The 19,769-nt window shown below is 42.7% G+C and overlaps 1 protein-coding gene across 2 annotated transcripts in view; it reads left to right on the top strand.

The window, feature by feature from the left end:
• The window catches only part of LOC112148340 (tetratricopeptide repeat protein 28), a gene marked incomplete at its 5' end in the record, with an annotated part of 202,333 nt that overhangs the window by 179,554 nt on the left and 3,010 nt on the right, over nt 1-19,769 (top strand). The window contains 13 exon segments of one of the 2 annotated variants that reach the window (XM_024275401.1): nt 2,876-2,985; nt 7,205-7,334; nt 7,469-7,687; nt 9,368-9,527; nt 12,094-12,234; nt 15,096-15,240; nt 15,380-15,559; nt 15,634-16,172; nt 16,312-16,559; nt 16,647-16,771; nt 16,853-17,084; nt 17,494-17,570; nt 18,120-18,143. In XM_024275401.1, the coding sequence (XP_024131169.1) occupies nt 2,876-2,985; nt 7,205-7,334; nt 7,469-7,687; nt 9,368-9,527; nt 12,094-12,234; nt 15,096-15,240; nt 15,380-15,559; nt 15,634-16,172; nt 16,312-16,559; nt 16,647-16,771; nt 16,853-17,084; nt 17,494-17,570; nt 18,120-18,143 (2,330 nt within the window). 2 annotated transcript variants of the gene reach the window in all.

Here is a 19,769-nt window from a genome sequence, read left to right as displayed (position 1 = left end):
TTAAAAAAGGACAAATAATATTAAAAAATGTTTTAAGTAAGTTACAAATGAATTGATTTATTTAGGAGATCACAGATCCTGTATGTGTTGACAGCACTTGTGGATGGCTGTACATTTTTTAAACACTATACACACATACTATCACTTGTTCTCATCTTAAATTGTTATTAATTTTAAACTTACCTCCCCAGATTCCCTCTGAAATTTGAGACCAACCAGGAAGTACCAAATGTTGCAGTTCCTTAAATGACCACTTGAGGCTGATTTCAAATGGAAGTGTTTTACTCTTGATTGCCATCTTGTTTTCAATCTATTTTTTTTTTTTGTCTGTTACTTTTTTTTGTATCTATGGCAATGGTTAAGGGCTGTTTTCTAAGGAACATTTTGCCAACTTGAAGTCCCACTTCAATCACTTTTTGATCTATTTTAAGAGTGTTTCCAGTGATCTTTTAATTATGATTATACTGTTTTTGTTTTTCTGGGTCATAGTTTCTACAGAGCAGCAGGAGTTCATTAGAAATTCACCTCTGAGTTGTGGGCGAGACAGTTGGCAAGGAGTGAACCTGTTCTCACTTCCCATCGTTAACATTAGCGGTGCCACAAAAATGGCGAGCGTTATTGTAGCTATCCAGCTGTACAGTTTTAAGCCAGATGTCAGCTCAGATGAAGAAAAACAAAGATGTACATGGATCTAGTCTTCTGCACATGGATGCATCGGAATGAAGCTTGTGGCTTGCCGTAGTCGGTTTAATGTCACACCAAAAACACAATTCTCATCATAGTGGGTGTTTAAAGTCCGTGATGGAGCAGCGAGGCTTTGAACCTTACTTTCTAGTTGTGTCTAATCATCAGGTAGTCGCCTACTGACACCTAAACTACAAATGTGGTTTCAGTAACTCTCTGTTGCTGAGTGCTCCACATGTGGTCATGATCAGAAGGTACTTTTTTGCTCGGTGTCTTGCGCTTGTACGTTCCAGGTCATTTTTTTAGAGGCACAAAGTGTGCTCTTGAGATATATGCACGGGGAGTCTGTAAGGCCTGTGACTGAAGGCAGAGAGGTGCGCGGGCCTCGGGGCTGCAGATGATCTCTCACCCAGCTGTCATGCAGCCTTTAAAGTGTTCTCTAGTTGCTCTTCAGGGTGCAGCCATCCACGGCCACATCCTCGTGTCAACTAGTGCTACGTGACTGTGCCTGCCGGGCACACCAAAGGCACACACAGTGACAGTGACAGACACTGAATGATACAGAGCAGGAGGAGAAAAAGAGAAATGAGAGAGTTAGCCAAAGGAAGAAAACGGAGAGGAGAAATAAGAGCAGCCGGATGGAAGGGGGAAGACAGAGATCAGCGTGAGTCATAATTCACATTTATTATTTCTCTGTCAGCCGGAGAATAAAGAAAACATAGAGTTGGTTGACATTCAGGCTTGATCATAAAGAACTATCACAGAGCAGCTCAGGGGAAGAAAAAAAGGGCTTTATGCGAGTGTGTATGTGCATGTGCATGCTTGCATATGTGCAGATGAAAGCCTCGGAACTGGAGATGGAATGAGTGAGGGGTGAGTCTGTCAGAGAATGAAAAGGATAATTTAGATCTGTTTCCTCTTTCCTGCTCCAGCGCCTAATGAGCCCTAAGCAGTGCAGAGTCCCTGCAAGCACTGCCACCGCAGCAAAGATGAAACAGGTAGAAAGAGTGTGTTTGGGTGGTGGGGGGGTGGACAGAAGCACAGAGATGAGAGGAGGAGGTACAGGAGCAGATACATGGGGGAAGAGGGCAGGCAGGCTCAGGGAGGGTGTGTGGAAAGATAAGGAAAGAAGGGGAGGCTGTTACAGGCTTGGCTTCAAAGGCTGCCGAGTAGCGTGGCCATGGAGGAGCCATGAAGTCTATGGCTGCCTAGTGTGCTGGACTTGCAGAATAGGCTGCCTTTTTCAGGTCACACTCTGTTCTCGGCTTATCTGGACCAGCCACAGACTGTTTTCCAGGAAAGCGTAGAAAAGCAGACTCGGACTGGGCTGGCTTGGCCCATTTTTTCTGCTGTCTTTGACCAAAAGCGTGTTTTGACCCCTCCATCTCACAGGCGGGTGGAAAAATAGACTTGCAAATACAGAGGCGGCGTTAAACAGGGCATAAGCAATGGCCCTTTGTAAACTGTGGAATACTTGCTGTGCATTTAGCCCTTTATGGGTGTCTCAGAGGCTGTCGTTTGTGTTTTTTTTTTCCTTTTTTTTTTTCATCATCCCCTCTGCTGAGTGGCATTTTTTATTTCCGCACTTGGGCAGGAGCAAGTGCTCAGCAGGCAGTGAGGACACATGCAAAGATGTGACGCACGCCTCAGTGGTTGATGAATAGAAAGTGAAATAAACTGTGAGCCCACCAGGTGATCTGACCTAAGTGTGCTGGCTGAACACGCACACCGCCACATACACATAAGTTGAAACCCTCAATTAAGAAAAAAAAAAAAACTAATATACTGTCGATCTCAGCTGTGTGTTTGCATGCGGTCTATTAGTCTCTCATTAGTATGTTTGCAAATATTTGTGCATGTCACTGCTTTATTGTGCTGCTGCCTTTATGCAAACAATCCCCGCGCAGTTGTGTTTGCTCGGCCGGTCAACCTTTTTGCATTCATTGCAGTGCAGTCGGATGAGCGCTTTACCCCATTCCTGAGGCATTCCTCGCACTCTACGCCCAGTACGCGAGCAGTTTCTTACAACTCAGGCCAAATTTCCAACCCCAGCTCCCTGTCAGAACATCAGTACCACGCTATGCTTACATCTGTTACTCTCAAAGAGACATAAGAGTCAGTCTGCTTGGAAATAATTTGTCCTCTCTCATCTGCTCCTCTTTCCTCCCTCTTTCCTCCCCCTTTCTCACAGGCTTACGGCTGGCAGAGCAGCTGGCTCGGCGTGAGGATGAAGCTAAGATCCGCCATCGTCTGGGGCTATCCCTCTGGGCTAGCGGGAACCTGGAGGAGGCCCAACACCAGGTAAAGCATCTCTCGCGCCTTCCTCTTCCTGCTTTGAATCACCTTGATTTCTCCTCAGCTCTATCCGAATTCCCTCCAGAGAATCCAACCTTTGGAGTTAGCTGACCTCCAATAAGTCCACATCTGCTGGCTTTACAGGTTGACAACGCTTTCATATGAGGTGTTGGAGGTGAAACAGAAAACGAGTGGGAAACGAGCTTTCAGTTTAAAGCTTATGGTGGCGGAAACATCTCAAAGGGAAAAAGAAGAACAGGCGAGGATGAAAAGCAGTGATGGTTGTAGCGTTTAAAGATGGCTGCCGGCAGTATGCAGGAGAGTTTGTTAGGCAGGTAAACGCTGTCATCTCTGCAGACAGGCGACAGATGAATCTGGATTTTACTCTGTGAGTGTGGATGATCTCCGGAGGCCCAAAGCTCTGCATCACTCACACTTCTGCAGCTCTTCAGCCCACTGCCCACCTGGCAAGCACAGAAGATCCCCATCGCTTTGCAGTCTCTCCAATCACCTCACCACATTGCTTGATTTTTTTCCTTATTCCTTTTTAAGTGACTCGTGTAGCAGCAAACACTGACAGTCAGCCAGCAGCAGTTGCTGTCACTTAAAGTCTGTGGGGAGTTTTTTTTTTTTTTTTTTTTCTGTCTTTGTTTCTAAAATCAAGCCAAAAACATCTCTGTTGTGATACAAGCGCACCACTTGCAACTGCATGACCTAGAAAACATTTCCTTTTGTTTGTTTGTCCTGCGTCATACTTTTCAAAAAGTAACTTTTGTCTGTTTCCAATTATCTGAAACAAGAGCAGAGAAAAAAAAAAGAAGAATGACCAGAGCAGAGCAGGGGCGCTCATGAGTCACGTTGAGGAATTTGTGTTCAATTAAAGCAAAATATTATTCTAACAAACTCATGCAACATATTTTCCACTGCATGCTTCTTGTTTAAGCACGAAGATCCCTGCAGCCCTTAACACTGCCTTGTCCTTGTTACAATCGCCAGTACATTTCCACACTTGCGTGCCTGCATCCACTGTGGATATTTAAAAGAACATCTTTGCCCTCTGGCTTGAAGCCCTCAGGGTGAATTCATCATGAGAAAGGACACTTTTGTCCTCAGATTAGGGATCAAATGGTTATTCATGAGCTCGCGTCCGTACAAATAACCTTGATATATTTCTCTTTATGCAGGGATCCTAAAGGTTTCTGCTTAAATTCTATAGCTGCCATAGGTGTAGATAGGGAGTACTTGACCTCATGTTTCTCAGTCTTTTCATATATTTAGGCCTAATTGCAGTTTACCACCTTAGCTGTGATCCTGGTGTTCACCGTGACTCCCCTTGATTGACGTGTCCTGATTTTAATCGGCTTCTTTGGCGCTGTCGCTCCCTCTGAGACGCTTTCATTCATATCACAGCAAGTGGGAATCAATACATTTGCGCATCTTTAAATATCGGTGGTCTATTTTAGATTATTGCGTCTGATTTGATCTTGCGGGTATTCCCTTGTGAGGTTATTTTATTTAAAAAAAAAGACTAGAAATCGTTAGGTGTGGGTATCAAACCCTGCTCACGTTGCCATTCATGCATGACATTGACATTCACTCAACATGCCAGATAAAAGCTCTGTTTTTTTGTCATTGACTGTAAAACAAGAGAAAGCTAACTGGTGACACAGCGGCTGCAAGGAGAGCCGCAGTGGGTGCAGCACAGTGGGGAATGCGACTGTTTCATTCAAGCAGCAGCCTGAGGAGAAATTAGCTTCTTTGGCAAAAGAATTATTTGCATTTGTGTAAAGTAGCACTGAAATTCCTAGAAGCTCATTGGTAAAACCAGTCACAGAGCAAAATTGAAGTATACTTACTACAAATATACTTAGTCCATGCTAAAAGTGAGGCAGTATACTTGAAGTTTACTCTGTGTATACTGTCTACTGTAAACATTCCAATTTAGTCTGAAGAAATATTTAATTAGTATTCTTCCTACACTATGCGTATATAGTATTCTTGCTAGTACATTTACCATATTTTACGCCCTAAAAGGAACACTTAAATTTTTAACTTTTTAAAAAAAATGAAAGCCTAAAATAAAATCCCACCCAACCAAGCAAACATAGTTGGGTAGGCAATTAATGTAAACATGCTAACATGCAGTGTGTCAGACTGTTTTTGTTTTTACATGTTAGTAACAAGGTTGGGAGTTAGTGTAGTCACAGTAATGTTTGCCTTAACGCTAGGCTTTGTTTTTTATGTGTTGTAAACAAGGTTAGAAGTTACAGGGGTTGTGAATATGTTAACGTGGCTAACAAGTACTGTGTTACAAACAAGTTCTACAGTTACTTTAAACACAGTTAAAAAAGTTTGATTGACCTACAGCCTTATCTCCGACTCTTTAGTTTCGCTGAAAGGGCCTGTACCGCTCAAAATCAACGTTTTGAACTTTTAAGTGTATTAGGCTATAATGTTCATTTCACACAATGAACAACCCCAAAGCAGTATTTCTCTAAAAACCCGCACTCTCAGCACCAGCCCCTCCAACCCATAAAAACAAGCTGGTTCTCATGAGCTGTTGTCACAAAGTGAGAACAGCCCCTTTCTCAGTTATCGGTGATCAGCTGCTAACTTCACCGCTCAGCTAGCTCAGCCGTTAGCCCCGGCCATCACTACAACAAGTGTATAGATGGCCAGGGCTGCTAAAGGCAAATATACGGTATGCACATACAACTTTGCAAAACTTTGTTTGTTTTTTTGGGCAAAATGCAGACACCATGCTGGGGCTGGCTCTAGGAAGACGTCATGAAATTGGTGGCACCTACAACCAGTGAAAGGTGGTGCCTCAGTGATCGAGTCATCTTACTTCCAAGTAGGAAAAAAAACAACTCACAGAAATAACTTGTATTTCATAGGTGATTTGATCTTTTACCCATAAGAACCCATAAGAACTCATAGTGACATCAGTGTAACAGAAAAATCGCAGAACTGGGTCCTATGAGACACTTGGTTTGTGGTGCATTCCACATCATTTTATTATTTAGGATAAATAGGTTTGGGTCTTTATGGGTTAATGTGACAAAGGTAATGATCATATATATGGATATCGGTTACTCTGAAAAACTTAGGAAAATCAGGGTTTAGGCGCTTTTAATGCTCCTTATAGGCTAGTTCATTGAGTCTCGTATAAGACGAGCACCTTAAAACTGGTGGGCCCTATAGTGGGGGAAAACACTGTATAAAATAAACTCAAAAAGTACTACTTTTGGCTGAGGGAGTAGTTGTATCATGCACTAATACAGCAGAAGTCTGATGGTTTTCCGGTGATCTCACCCCTACATGCACCGTCTGTCTCATTGATATTGGGACTGATCAGCTTCAGTGTAAACCAGCCAGTTGCTAGCAATCAACACATTCTGAATAGCACCAAAAAGTAGTCCTGATATCATCTCATTTGTAGCTTGAACTTTTTATCAGCCCTTTGTCTCTTTCAGACTGTGGTCAAGTAGTGCTGGTGTGTAGCCATCTCTGCTGGACTCAGACCCCCAGAGTACGCCTCTGTAGCCGTCTCACTTCTCTCAGGGTTTCTAAAAGTAGCTGAAATAGGAAATCAATAACAGCTTACATGAATCAGCACTCCTGGTCAGCTCTGCCTGGCCAGTGTGCAGCATCGCCTGCTGCCCCACTTCTCCATTGTCTCCTGCCTTCCATCAATTGAATGTCTGGATTTGACTGGGAAAGGCCCAATAAGACAGACAGGTCCATTGAATTCTCATAGCATTCATTTCCTCGGACGCTGTCGGTCCAGTTTACAAAGGTTATTGTTGAGCGCCGGCCCTCTTCCAGGTTCAGGCAAACAGGAGGTGAAGAGACGTTTATGTGTTTTTGATGGTCATTCACTAAACTACTAGACTGCATTGCTTTTGTTGAGAGAGGGGGGGTTGGAAGGATGCTTGCCAATGACCTGTGAGGTGGGATGCTGCCATCTAGTGGTAGAATTGACCACTGAAAGCCTGCATGCATTCTCACACAGCAGTTGGCCCACATTTCTATAGCATTCTTCTATTAGAGTAACAGGACTGATTACATGTGTAGCACTCAGTTAGAATCTTTCCACTCCACTGTAGTACTGCTGGTATTCTCTGTCTCTTCAGGTACCAGGAGTGGTCACTGAGCCTGAGTCATTCTAAAAATAACATCATGTAATGGTACTAAAGTCTGAAACTGTTTTTTTTCCTTTCAGCTTTACCGCGCATCTGCACTGTTTGAAACCATTCGCCATGAAGCCCAGCACAGCACAGACTATAAACTCTCCCTGTTTGACCTGCAAACATCCTGCTACCAGGCTCTCCAAAGGGTCCTTGTCAGTCTTGGTGAGACAACATTTTTTTTTCCTGTTTGTTTGTTTCCTCTTGTTTGATTTCAGTCAGTTTTGTTTTTTTGTACACATGGGAGGTTGGTTTATAGTATTTGCTCATTCAGTAACACTGACTTCTGAACTGCACAGGACACCATGACGAGGCCCTGGCAGTGGCAGAGCGGGGCCGCACGCGAGCCTTTGCCGACCTCCTGGTGGAGAGGCAGACAGGCCAGCAGGACTCAGACCCTTATACTCCGGTAACGGTGGAGCACATCCTGGATACTGTCAGCAGTCAGAGGGCGTTGGTGCTTTACTTCTCCATGGCTGCAGGATACCTGTACAGCTGGCTGCTGGCTCCAGGAGCAGGTGAGCATGAGGAAGCTACCTTTTACACAATATTTCTCTGAAAGCCTTTTAGACATCTGTCTATGGGAGGAAAAAAATAAGAAACAACTTATAGGGCTTCAAGTGCAACAGCTCTGTGAATGAGGTCACACACACACAGACACACACACCCATGCGTATTTGTTCAAATCAAAGCAGAAAAAAGATCTACAAGCTGGTGCCTTGTTTTTGGTAATCAGGGGGTCTGAAGGGCAGCCTTGACACCAAGTGGCAGAGCCACCTGCCACTCCACAGCTTGGATTTGCCTCCTGCATCTCTTCTCAGCCCAGAACGCATCTGCCTGTGAACCATGCTAATTGAGAGTGACACAGTTGTGGCGCTGCCAAACGAGGAACATCCTCCCACATGTCAACAGGAAACACTTTGCTCTGACACCAAGTCATAAATGTAAACCCTTCGTCTTTTTCTCCATTTAATTCTTCGATTTTCTTCTCATGTTACTTACCTCTACAATATATACTTTCTTGCATTGCCTCAGTGTTAAGCTAAGTTAGAATTGCCCTCAGCAGTGACCACGTTCAATGAAAAGTCAATGTAAATGAGGATGTTGAGCTTGCACCAAAACTGTCACATTCATGTATACTTTTAAAACCATTTTTATGCTCTACGTAGAAAAGACGTGGCCATTGATTGAGCGTTGATAGTTAAACCAGGTCAAACTTTGACCAATCAGGGACTCAGATTTGGTAGTGACATGGTTGGTGTTCATTTTATTTCACAAACTGATGATCATAAAGGAGATATTAATAATAGCGGTTTGTTCATATATCGGAATAGAGCTGTGAAAGAAAAGGTCTGGAGCAAGATTTGTGAGATTTGCACCACTTTTCACTCTTTCAGCTGTAGGTAGTGGACATTAGAGAAAACTGTGGAAAAAAAAAGCAAAAAAATGAAGAAGCCCCTCCCTGCTTGTGCAGTGTGAACACCATGGGCTAAACACGTGTTCAAGAATGACTCCAGTGGTTTTCACCTTTTGTCACAATGTTGTAAAGAGAAGAAATGAAAGGCAGGGCTCCCATCCTTTGCTTCGGGGGCTCACCGCCTCCCGGGCAACTAGATGATCTTGACCCCCCCTCAGCCAGCCCCACTCCCACAAGCAGGGCTATCGCTGAAGGGACTGGCGTTGATCTTCAAAGCTTTGAATATCGCCCCTGGCTCAGACGGAGCACCTTGCTCACTAATCGCCTGCCTGCTACTTCCCAGCATTCCCTGGCATCCAGATGGCACACAAATATGGCCAACTCCGTGGAGTGTAACCAATAAAAAGATCTACAGAAACACCATGATTGCTTTATTTGTAGCACAAGCAAATATATGCATTTGGTGGGAAACTGCACTGACACAGCGTAGACACGCAGCTCCTACCCTATCCTCAAGTGAGCCCTTCCCCAGGCAGCAGATGGCACAGACAGCCTACTTTTATCTTTTGTTGAATGTTGTTTGTTTTATTCATTTGGTTCCACAGATGCACTGCTACAAATGGTCTGATTCACAGCTCTCAGTTAAAAATATTTCCTCATCATGAACCAATTCTAAAAACCTATTAGGAAAAAGCAGTGTTCAAAATGTCGGTATAACATTTAACCATATTTACATATAAAATGCCCCAATTATCTGTTTTTTTTTCTTTAACCCATACAGGGATCCTGAAGTTTCATGAAGTCTATCTAGGTGAAGGCGTCTCAGAAGGAGGGTCAGATTTCCAGGAGGGAGGTGGGAGTGGAATGGTCGGTGGGTCCTCGCTGGAGCAGCACATTGCCAGCGCTCGGGAGGCTCTGGGCGTTGAGTCCTACTACAGCAGGTGAGACATGGACACGTGTACCAGTCAGTTTTGACTTGACAAAAACGAAAAAAATTATCCTTTTATCACATTATTCATGTCACAACATTTGTCAGTATGGTTATTTATTCATGATAAATGTAGATAAATGCAACAAAAGGTGAAGCGCTCTTATAACCATTGGATTCATAAATTGACCTTATTTTTAATTAAGCAATTGTGAATTACTTTAGTGAAAATATCACATAAAAACTGCAAAAATGTGAATTTTAAGCCATTTCTGTACAACTAACCTTAGTTAGTTGTTAGTTTATGTTAGGACGGTGGAGTCAATCATTCTGCACCACTTTACTCCCTTTTTTCAATTATTATTCTATGCTTTCTATTTTCAAAGTAAAATGGTAAGTGGTGTGTATACCTATATAGCACTTTACTACCGTGTTAGAAGACCCAAAGTGCTTTACAGTCACACTGATGGCAGTTCTACTGCAATCTTCTGATCAGAGGTTGACCATTCTACATCTTCCATATAACTGTAGACTTCAAATTTAGATAAAAATGTATCTGAGTTTTTGAAACCCTTCAAATCAGAAAAATAAAGACATTTATAGTCTTCAGCTGTCTCAAACAAAGCTGCGTTTTTTTTCTTTCTTTTTTTTTTTTATCTCTGGATTATTTTTTTCTGTTATTACTGGAAATAAACAAAAAAAGCCAAAAGGACTTTTTTTCCTCATATTCCCCTTTTTAGAGTATATATTTATCATCTGCAAGCAAAGTAGTTCACAACACAGAGAAAAGGCAAAAATAGGTTCCACACAAGCTGAAAATGAGTGCAGTAGAGCACGCAGAACTTAACCTGCTCATCTGTAGCTGTTGTTAACCAGTGAGTATTTCTGTCAAGAGTCAACAGAAGATCCAGTTTATATGTCTGTTTAAGAGCATTAGTTTGCCCTCGTGCACTCTTCTTCCTTCACCACTCTCCCCAGTGGAAACAAATGAAATGGAATCGTGGTTATGTGGTTCACTAGAGTGGCTGATTCCACTCAATAAGCAGAGAGCATTGAGGAAAGAGACACGAAACAAAGAAAAGAGTTCCTGCAGCGGAAAGGACAGAGACAGAGAGCAGACAGATTCAAAGAGAATGTTTTATGAATGGTTCACTAAGATCTTGGAGGAAGTAGCCAGCAGGACTCTGAGGAAAGAGACAGGAGGTGCAGCTTGATGTGTCAGAAGTATAAATCACCTGCTGACATCCGCAGTTCTGCGCGGCATTCTGCGTTTCTCTAGTTGCCGTTTGATCCATGGTACCCAGCTGCTCCGCCCCGTCCCGGTTTTTTGTCACCCCAGCAGCACCGGCCCTCTTGCCCCATTATCAGCTCATTTACTACTCCGGTGGGAAGTTGCATACACACCACTGCGCCTGGATGGGCACAATATGGCAGCACTTACCAGCCCATTCACTATCTGGAGAGCAGACAAAGGCAGGTGCCATCTGAAGTGAGTGGAAACAAAATGAACGGGATGGAGAAAAATGAGGGGAGCATGAGCGTGAAAGGGAGGATAATAAACGAGATGTTAAATACTCGATTAAAAAAAAATCTCTCTTATTGATGAGTTTTTTAAAATATTGACTGTATAAAAGAACTGCAGAGAGTGAATGCTCCTCCCTCGTGCCCCAAATAGGAAGTTTTAGGTTCATACATTCTTACATTGAAAAATAAACGTTTTTGCTCTGCAACCTTTTTAACTCATTCTTGATAATTATGTTTTTTTAATTATATTTTGTCAGTAGTTCAAGTCATTCAAGTTATAAATTGACCAATCAGATGCCTCAATAAAAGTCTCCGGTTGAACGTTCAAAATGTTTGACAGATTCTCCCAAGACTGTTTTCATGTAGAAGGGGCGTGGCATTCCGGCAAACTTACTTCTGATTGGTAAGAGTGGTTACCATAGAAATGTAGTTCCGAAAAATGGCGATGTCCGTATAGCGAAAAAATGAATTTTGTTGGAATCGAAGAAAGTCACTTTCTATGGGTAACGTCACACTCTCTCTGTCCTGTTCTCATATACAGTCAATGTTTTTTCCTCCAATATTTCCCATCAAAATGTATCCCCACGTCTTGTATTGGGTGATCTTCATACTGTTGGGGGTTTCGGAGGTTGTACTGAAGGAGGCGATGATGACAGATTCTGCAGCGGTTTCACGTTTTCACCCAGAGCGAGCAGCAGACTCTGCAGTGGTTAACTTGAAAGTGTTGCATGAGAGATAAGGTTGAAGCACAAGTGCATGGTGGAAGAGCGGTGGCGAGTGTGCGGGGTGAAAGTGGTTAACTCCCCCCCCCCGGACTAGATCAGCATTACCAGCATTTTAATGAAAGGATTTAACTGTGCTTATCATCCGTATGTGGGAATGGGAAATTAGGCCAAGTGTGTGGGTAGAACTGTGTGTATTTATGGCAGATCACAAGTGTGCAGAGTTGATTATCCGCACAGAAACAATGTAAAGTCTCTTGCATTGTGCCCAAGTGCCCTCTCTTTGCCAGTGTGTTTTTGCGGCTGCCTGACGCCATCTCTTTCTGTCCACAGAGGATGTTCGAACAGTGAGACGGAGAGCGAGGCTGGAGATTTGTTGGACCAACAGTTCGAGGAGCTCAACAACAAGCTTAACTCAGTCACCGATCCGACGGGCTTCCTGCGCATGGTGTCGAGAAACAACCTGTTCAACAGGTAGGAGATTGTTGCGCGGCACCTGCTCCTTCCCGCCGTCACACCGCCAGGCTGTCCTAATTGCCAAATGCTACTCAGACCCACTTCTGCACAAAAAAAGATTAAAAATATCTGCTTGAGTAAGGAGATTGGTGGCTCATCTGTGAAAGGACTCTTCCCTGCATTGTTTCGCCAGCGCAGAGGCAGCAAGTGAATCCTCCTTATTAAATAGACTGAGCAAAGCCAAGCTGCTAAAGCCCTTATCAACTCTCCTCTGATGGAGCCTTGTGTGTGGATGTGTTGAAGTGTGCATGCACACACCGAACTAGATCTATGCCTTTTCTGCAAACAGGCAGTGATGTTTGCTCTGTCTGTGTTTGCCGTGCAGATTTATGATATTTCAGCGAGTCTGTCAGAGGCTTCTCCTGACTTTTGTTTATTGACTTTTGTTAAGGATTTGTGCACATTGCTCCTGCTGGTACTGTGTGCTAGTGTGAAGGGCTGGGGTCACATCTTCCCGCCCTTGTCCACAGTTGAGCTGCTCTTTGATGAGAGGGTAATTCCAGCTTTAATTGAGTCTCTGTGCTTATTAAGCCCCTTTAATGGGCTGCCGGTAATAATCCCCCCATTTTTTTTTGTTCTCCAAAAAGAAAAAAAAATCCTCTGAAATGTAAAGCTGCACATGCTTAGGAGTCTGTCATTCCCATCTCTTAACTAAAGCTTGAGAAAACGTCATTTCAGCATGAACACACTATGAAGATTGGTATCAGATATTTGGGGCTCTATCGCCCCCAATAATTATTCTCTACTTGCGAAAATGTTTAAGTTTAAATCGATGAAGTTTGGCTAAATAATATATAACATTTAAGTTGGCTTCAGAAACAATAAACAAAGAATAAAAAGATCTGTTAGTTGTCTTGGTTTAAGCACAAATCTCCCCGGAGGGGTTTGAAGGGATTAATATGTGGAGGTGATGATGAAAGTCTTAGTTCGCCTAATCCTATTAGAGTGCAGAAAATAAGTCTTGGTGTTCAATAAATCCATAAAGAATTGTAGATCTTGATTAAGATAGAAAAAAAGACGGAGTTCTGTACTGAAAGAGCCAAGGAGATTTCAAGTTAAGCAAAGTCTTCCAGCCAGTTTTTCATCCTCACACCCTGCAAGACATCATGATTGATTTGCTTTCCTTTGTTTATCCTGCAGATCAAACTTGTGGACCTGTTTTCAGCTGTAGACTAATCTAAACGGCACAGCCGCCTCGCCGGTCTCGCTGTTTTCGGCTTGTTTCTATACTTGACTCTCACCTTCCCTTCCCTCCTCTTCCATTTCTCCTGTCAGGCTAACAAACGATTGTTTTGCTTTCCCATTGAGGCTCATGCCAAGTCCTGGGAGAGAGACAGTGTTGGGAGGCTGGAGGGAAGTCTGTAGCCTGGGGCTACCAGAAGGGCAAGAAAGATGTCTGTTGGCTGGGTTTTGCAGCAAAAAAAAAACTTTGTCTGCCCGAGCAGATGGAGAGCACTGACAAGTTCAGGCATGAAAACAGACCCCTCGGGGACAGGCAAAATTCTTCTAACCCCAGGGCCGGCATTACCACAGATTTCAGTATGCTGAGGATCACCCTGGTGTTGTTTCCCTCCCACATGCCAAAAAACCTACATTCACTAGTGATACATAAAAACGGATCCTCCATTAGCTAGAGCTGTTGATTTCAAATGCTTCTGCAGTGAGGCCTTTGCTCTTTCTCACCTCCTTTTGCTCCTCTAATCTTATTTTACTGCAATGCTGCCATCTAGTGGTGCTTTATGACACTGCACCTGAGTGAAACCCAGTTAAGCATCAAAGTTAGTTATCTTCTCATGACAGTTATTTAATTACTTAGACCTCAGAGGAAGCAATTTAGTCGTTCAAGGGGTGTTTAATTTCCGACATTTAGACTTTTATTTTAATGAAAAACAATTGAAAACATGTCAAACCGTAATGGCCTATTAACCTACATGTAAGTGCAATAAACTTCGACCAGAAATACCACAGAGACGAGGAACAACAGCTTTAATCAATTATGTCTTTAACTTAGTTTTCCCTCATGCCTCCTTTTTTAAAGGTTGCATCTGTTTTGAGATTAAGATGAGACTGAGATCATTTGAGATTAATTGGAAATATTGTATCATACAAATAAAGTATTTAACTAATTTTTAATGCAAGGTAGAAACTTAAATACGTAGAAATGAACTGAGCAGTCAAGAGATTACATGGAGGCTTGGTTAACTGTGGAGCTTTTTTGACAATATGAAATACTTTTTATTTATTTATTTAAATAAAATCTGTTGCTTTAAGGACCAAGAGTTTAGTTTTTAAAAAGTTTTTCACCCTTATACATCCTTACACTCATGTAAAAAGACAATTTTTTTCTATGTGGGACATGTTTTGTTCCTACTCTCAAGAATCAGTGAATTATAAAAACCTATATATATATATATATTTTTTTTTTCCTAAAACTATGAGTTTGAGGTTCAATAAATAATGGATTTAGAAATGGTTGTTGATGTTGATAACGGAATAGAGGTCATCTGTTAAGACACTATTCAACCAAAATATGGTAGCTCGAGTGCTATGTTCTAACCTAACAATAAAGTTGAGAATGTCCAGCAGGTTTAATAATTGATGCATTTTGGCAAGTTATACCCTCACAGAAAAAACAAAATAATTTAACATAAGGATGATTTTTTTGTGAAAACTGATGGTTCATCGCTTTCAAGTGTAAAAGAAAAAGGAATCTGTTTTGCCCTCTTTTGCCCTTTTGACACTCTAACAAAAAGCATTTTGTTCTCCCTGTTGAGTCATAGTCACGAATGCAAATGAATGTTTTTTTTTTGTCTGTACAGGAGCTGTCAGAGTATGACCAGCCTTTTCAGTAACACCATGTCTCCAGCCAAAGATGGAAGCTCCTCGCTGCCTCGTCGCTCCAGCAACCTCGGCAAACCTCCACTCCGAGCACTTTATGATCTGCTCATTGCACCTATGGAGGGGGTAGGGGCAACCCTCGAGTTAATTATTGTCTACCTGGATGTCGAGTTGTTTTAAAGAGCGAATGTATCAAAAAATGTATCTAAAGGATTATTTGCCCATTTTGTTTTAATGTTATCACGGTTGTGTCCGTGTTCGACAGGGCCTGATGCACTCAAGCGGGCCTGTTGGCAGGCATAGACAGCTGGTGATGGTGCTGGAGGGAGAACTTTACCTCATCCCCTTTGCCTTGCTCAAAGGAAGCTCCTCGAATGAATATCTATACGAGCGTTTCAGCCTCATCGCAGTGCCCTCTATCCATGGCCTTGGATCCAGTGCCAAGGTTTGATTTTTTGAGTTAGACTAAGTAATAACACAACCTAGAGTGTGCTTAAATGCCAACTGTGTCGTTCTAAGGCGTACTCACGGCGTCCTGGACCAGCTCCATGTGGTGGTATCTCAATGGCAGCAGTGGTGGGCAACCCAAAACTGCCCTCCCCCGTGATGGACCGCTGGCTCTGGGGGCCTATGCCCTCGGCAGAGGAAGAGGCTCTGATGGTTGCCGAGCTGCTGGGATGCCAACCTCTGGCCGGTTCTTCTGCCACCAAGGAGAGAGTGATGAGTGCCCTCACGCAGGCCGAGTGCGCGCATTTTGCCACCCACATTTCGTGGAAACTTGCCGCCCTGGTGCTCACCCCAAACTCCGAGGTGGGGCCTGGAGGAGCGAACGCCAGCGTGGGGACGTTGGGTCGGGGGGCAGGCGGAAGGAGAGGCAGCAACAGCCGAAGCAGGAAGGGCTCCATAAGCAGCGGTTACACCATCCCAGAGTCCTTCCACATGCAGGACGACGGCAGTGATGTGGAGAGCATCTGTGACAGCCCTCCACTGCAGGAGTTCCTGCTCACAGCCGCAGATATACTGGACCTCAGGTTGCCAGTCAAGCTGGTGGTTCTGGGGTAGGTAGACAAATATATTTATTGTAATATTTTAACTAAAAATGTTTTTTTTTTACATAAGTAAAGCAGGAATTGGGATCCTGACTTATAGGACATTAGTAGCATCTTTGGACATCTCTGATGTGTGATCGATTTGCAGGTCGTACCAGGAGTCCAGCAGCAAGGTGACAGCGGACGGCGTGGTTGGACTGACCAGAGCCTTCCTGGCTGCTGGTGCTCAGTGCGTCCTGGTGTCTTTGTGGCCCGTCCCTGTCGCAGCCTCCAAAGTGTTTGTCCACGCTTTCTACTCTGCCTTGCTCAATGGAACCAAGGCTAGTGCCGCCCTGGCAGATGCCATGAAGACTGTCCAGAGCAGCAAGCAGTACTCTCATCCTTCCAACTGGGCAGGTTGTAGATTTTTATGCTTTTTTTTTTAATCTTTTTCAGCACAGGACAAGGGAGGATTTTGTAACCTAATTTGTTATTTTTTTGCAGGTTACATGCTGATTGGAAATGATGTAAAGCTTAACAGTCCATCGTCTCTGATTGGCCAAGCTTTGGCTGAAATTTTACAATACCCAGATCGAGCTCGAGATGCTTTGAGAGTTTTACTCCATCTGGTGAGGCAAACAAAAAAACCACTACACTAAAAGTCACAATAAAAAAGAAAGCAGCTCACCCACTTTTGTCTTCCTTCGTAGGTGGAAAAGTCTCTACAGCGGATTCAAAACGGCCAACGAAACTCCATGTACACCTCCCAGCAGAGCGTGGAGAACAAAGTGGGGGGCGTCCCCGGATGGCAGGCCCTGCTCACGGCGGTGGGCTTCCGGCTGGACTCTGCGGGCACCGGGATCCCGGCTGCCGTCTTTTTTCCCACTGCGGACCCAGGAGACAGACTGCAGCAATGCAGCAACACTTTGCAGTCACTACTAGGTTTGTTTAGAATGGATGGATTTTTGTTCCCATAATGTTATATCTAAGGGTGAAATTCTTCTTTTTTTTATTTATTTAGTTTATTTTTAGGTGCTTCAGTATTGTTTTTTAGTTGAGAGATTTTTTTTTATTTTTATGGACCAAGTTGAATCAAATGAGACGGATATTTGGATAAGCATTTTGATCTGTTCATGCGGTTTGATTGCCACGCTAGAGAAGGATTTTGTCCATAATCATTGACCGATCTTGTCTTTCACACATTGGGAGCTGTGAAGGTCCTAAAGCTCCTGCACTTTGTATCATTTCCCGTCACTTCAAGTATCCCCCTTTTTGCCGACGTTTATTTCTGAGGTATAAATAAAGCGTCGGGCCTGAGTAACAAAGAACCTCTTTTGATCTCATCCCTCAGGTCTGCCGCCGCCAGCTCTCCAGGCTTTGTGCAAACTCATCACAGCTTCTGAGGCAGGAGAGCAGCTCATCAACCGGGTAGGCCCCTGCAGCTTTGAGCAAATGCTGCTGGATTTTTTTTTTTTTTCTTTCTGAGCTAATGCAATGTAGAAGAAATAGCTCTTTGGATCAAATGGTTTTTACCCATTCTATTACAAAGTGAAAAGAACTATGGAGGCAGTTTCCCAAAAACTTTTTCTTGCCTTGAAGCATAGATTTCTAGAGGAGAATATCAAGGACACACCATTACCTAACCTCTTTGGCTCATTGGGACTCCCACTAGTGCAAAAGGATATCATCATGCATTTTAATCAGAAGCATAAATAGCAGTACTTTGAGATTTTGCCACAATAAAAGCCCTGTTCTCTTGAGTAATGATCTTACCCTGCAGGGGTTAATTCCTGTTCGTGGGGTAACATGAGGGGAGGCTGAGTCTAATCTTTTGAATGCAAACTCTCTAAAATAAAACAACTATTGTTACCTATTGCTGTAATGCTTCTCGCTGATGTGAAATCTTTGCGTACTGCATGTATATATGCAGCTCAAAGCTTCTTTCTTTCTCTCCTGTATCTGACACGCGGTCTGAAGGCGGTTAAAAACATGGTGGCAATGGTAAGTATGCGTCCACCAGCCACCACTCTTTTTCCACTCTGCTGTAGTGTGTGTTCCATCATTCAACTGTCATCTTCGTGACTATTTTGATTTATCTGAATGTTGTCAAGTGTTTGTGCGTCCAAGTGTTACTAAACCCTTGATGTCTGTCGATGCTGCAAACTTACCCTAATTTAGCATCTACTTGAAAACAAAACCATAAGTGGAATTTTCTTTCATAGTTGGTAATAAATTCAGGCATCAAGAGGTTAAGTGTTTGTCTTGTTGTCTTCTTTTTCCATTTTCACTTTCTTTCGCTCTTGAAATCTAATTGCAATGCAGAGATGAAAGGAAAGGTTTAAAGTCATGGGGACAATGTTGGGCTGTAAAACCAACTTCGTCACAAATGTGAGCGGCGTGACACGTTCCAGTCTCAACAAAGGTGTCCCTGTTCCAAGCTTTATAATCCCTAAACAAAACAGCCGAGTGTGCTCTTAGGCCACGTGTACATAACCCCCAAACAGCCAGCCCTGAGCTCTGACTTATGCAACTGTTACAGTAGCTTCACTTAGGAGGTCCTTTTTGTTGAAACTGAACATGACAGAAGCCTAAACAAATACATTAAGCCTGGAGATTTGTGAAGTGAAAATGAGTGAGGGCCAACCAATCAGCCTGTCTTATGTACATCCGAATACATTTTTACCCAAATTATTTTGAGAGTTATATTTAAAGATAAGTCATAAAATAAAGAATTAATCAGTGAATTGGAAATAACACTAATAGTTTTCTTATTTACAAGTACAAAACTGTGGTTTTGATCACAGTAGCAAATAGATCTGTTCCTTTCTTTTGGGCCTTAAGCTCCTTAAGGTCAAGTAGGTTGTTGCCACGGGTTTACAACAGCAATGTAATTTAGCCAATCACATTGTCCACAGGTCTTAGCAGTGGGGACCACATATAATTGGTTTTAGGACAGAAACCTGCAGGCCTGAATTTAGCCCACAGGCCAGACTTTGGACATGCCTGCATTAAGTTATATAAATTCTTTAGAGAAAATAAAAGGCTATTACAACCGAGTATTAGGGTCATTTTACAATCAAAAGCATTTTTGTAATATTACAACTTTAAATTCATACATTTACCACAAAAAAGTTGTAACTGTCAAATTACGAGAACAAAGTTGTACATTTATGACCTTAAAAGTCATAGACAGAATTTAGGCCTTTTTTTCTCCTAAATGATTGTGTTTTAAAGCCGTAAATATATATATATAAGTCGTAAATCTACTACTTTAAAACACACAAAAGTATAAGAAAAACAGTGATAAATTTATGAGAAAAATCACCCACGTTATGTGATTATCTGAGCTGTGCTTGAAGATATAAGACGTGGAGCTTTATTTCTGGATAGGTTTAAAAAAGTTCTGAACCAAAACCAATTCGTTCGTTGTTGGTAATTCTGAGTTTTATATTTAAAAGAAGCTCAGAGACACACGTTTTGAGGACTGCCACTTTATTTTGCCCTTATCATTCACATGTCCAGAAGTCCATTAGTAACTTTACGTCTCAACTTTAAATCAATATTTAAAGCTGTAAATTTACGAGAAAAAAAGTCATAAATCTACGACCTAAAATCTCGTAATATTGT

This window comes from Oryzias melastigma, linkage group LG9 (genome assembly GCF_002922805.2).
Source record: "Oryzias melastigma strain HK-1 linkage group LG9, ASM292280v2, whole genome shotgun sequence".
NCBI lineage: Eukaryota > Metazoa > Chordata > Actinopteri > Beloniformes > Adrianichthyidae > Oryzias > Oryzias melastigma.
This window is presented reverse-complemented; position numbering and strand designations above follow the sequence as displayed.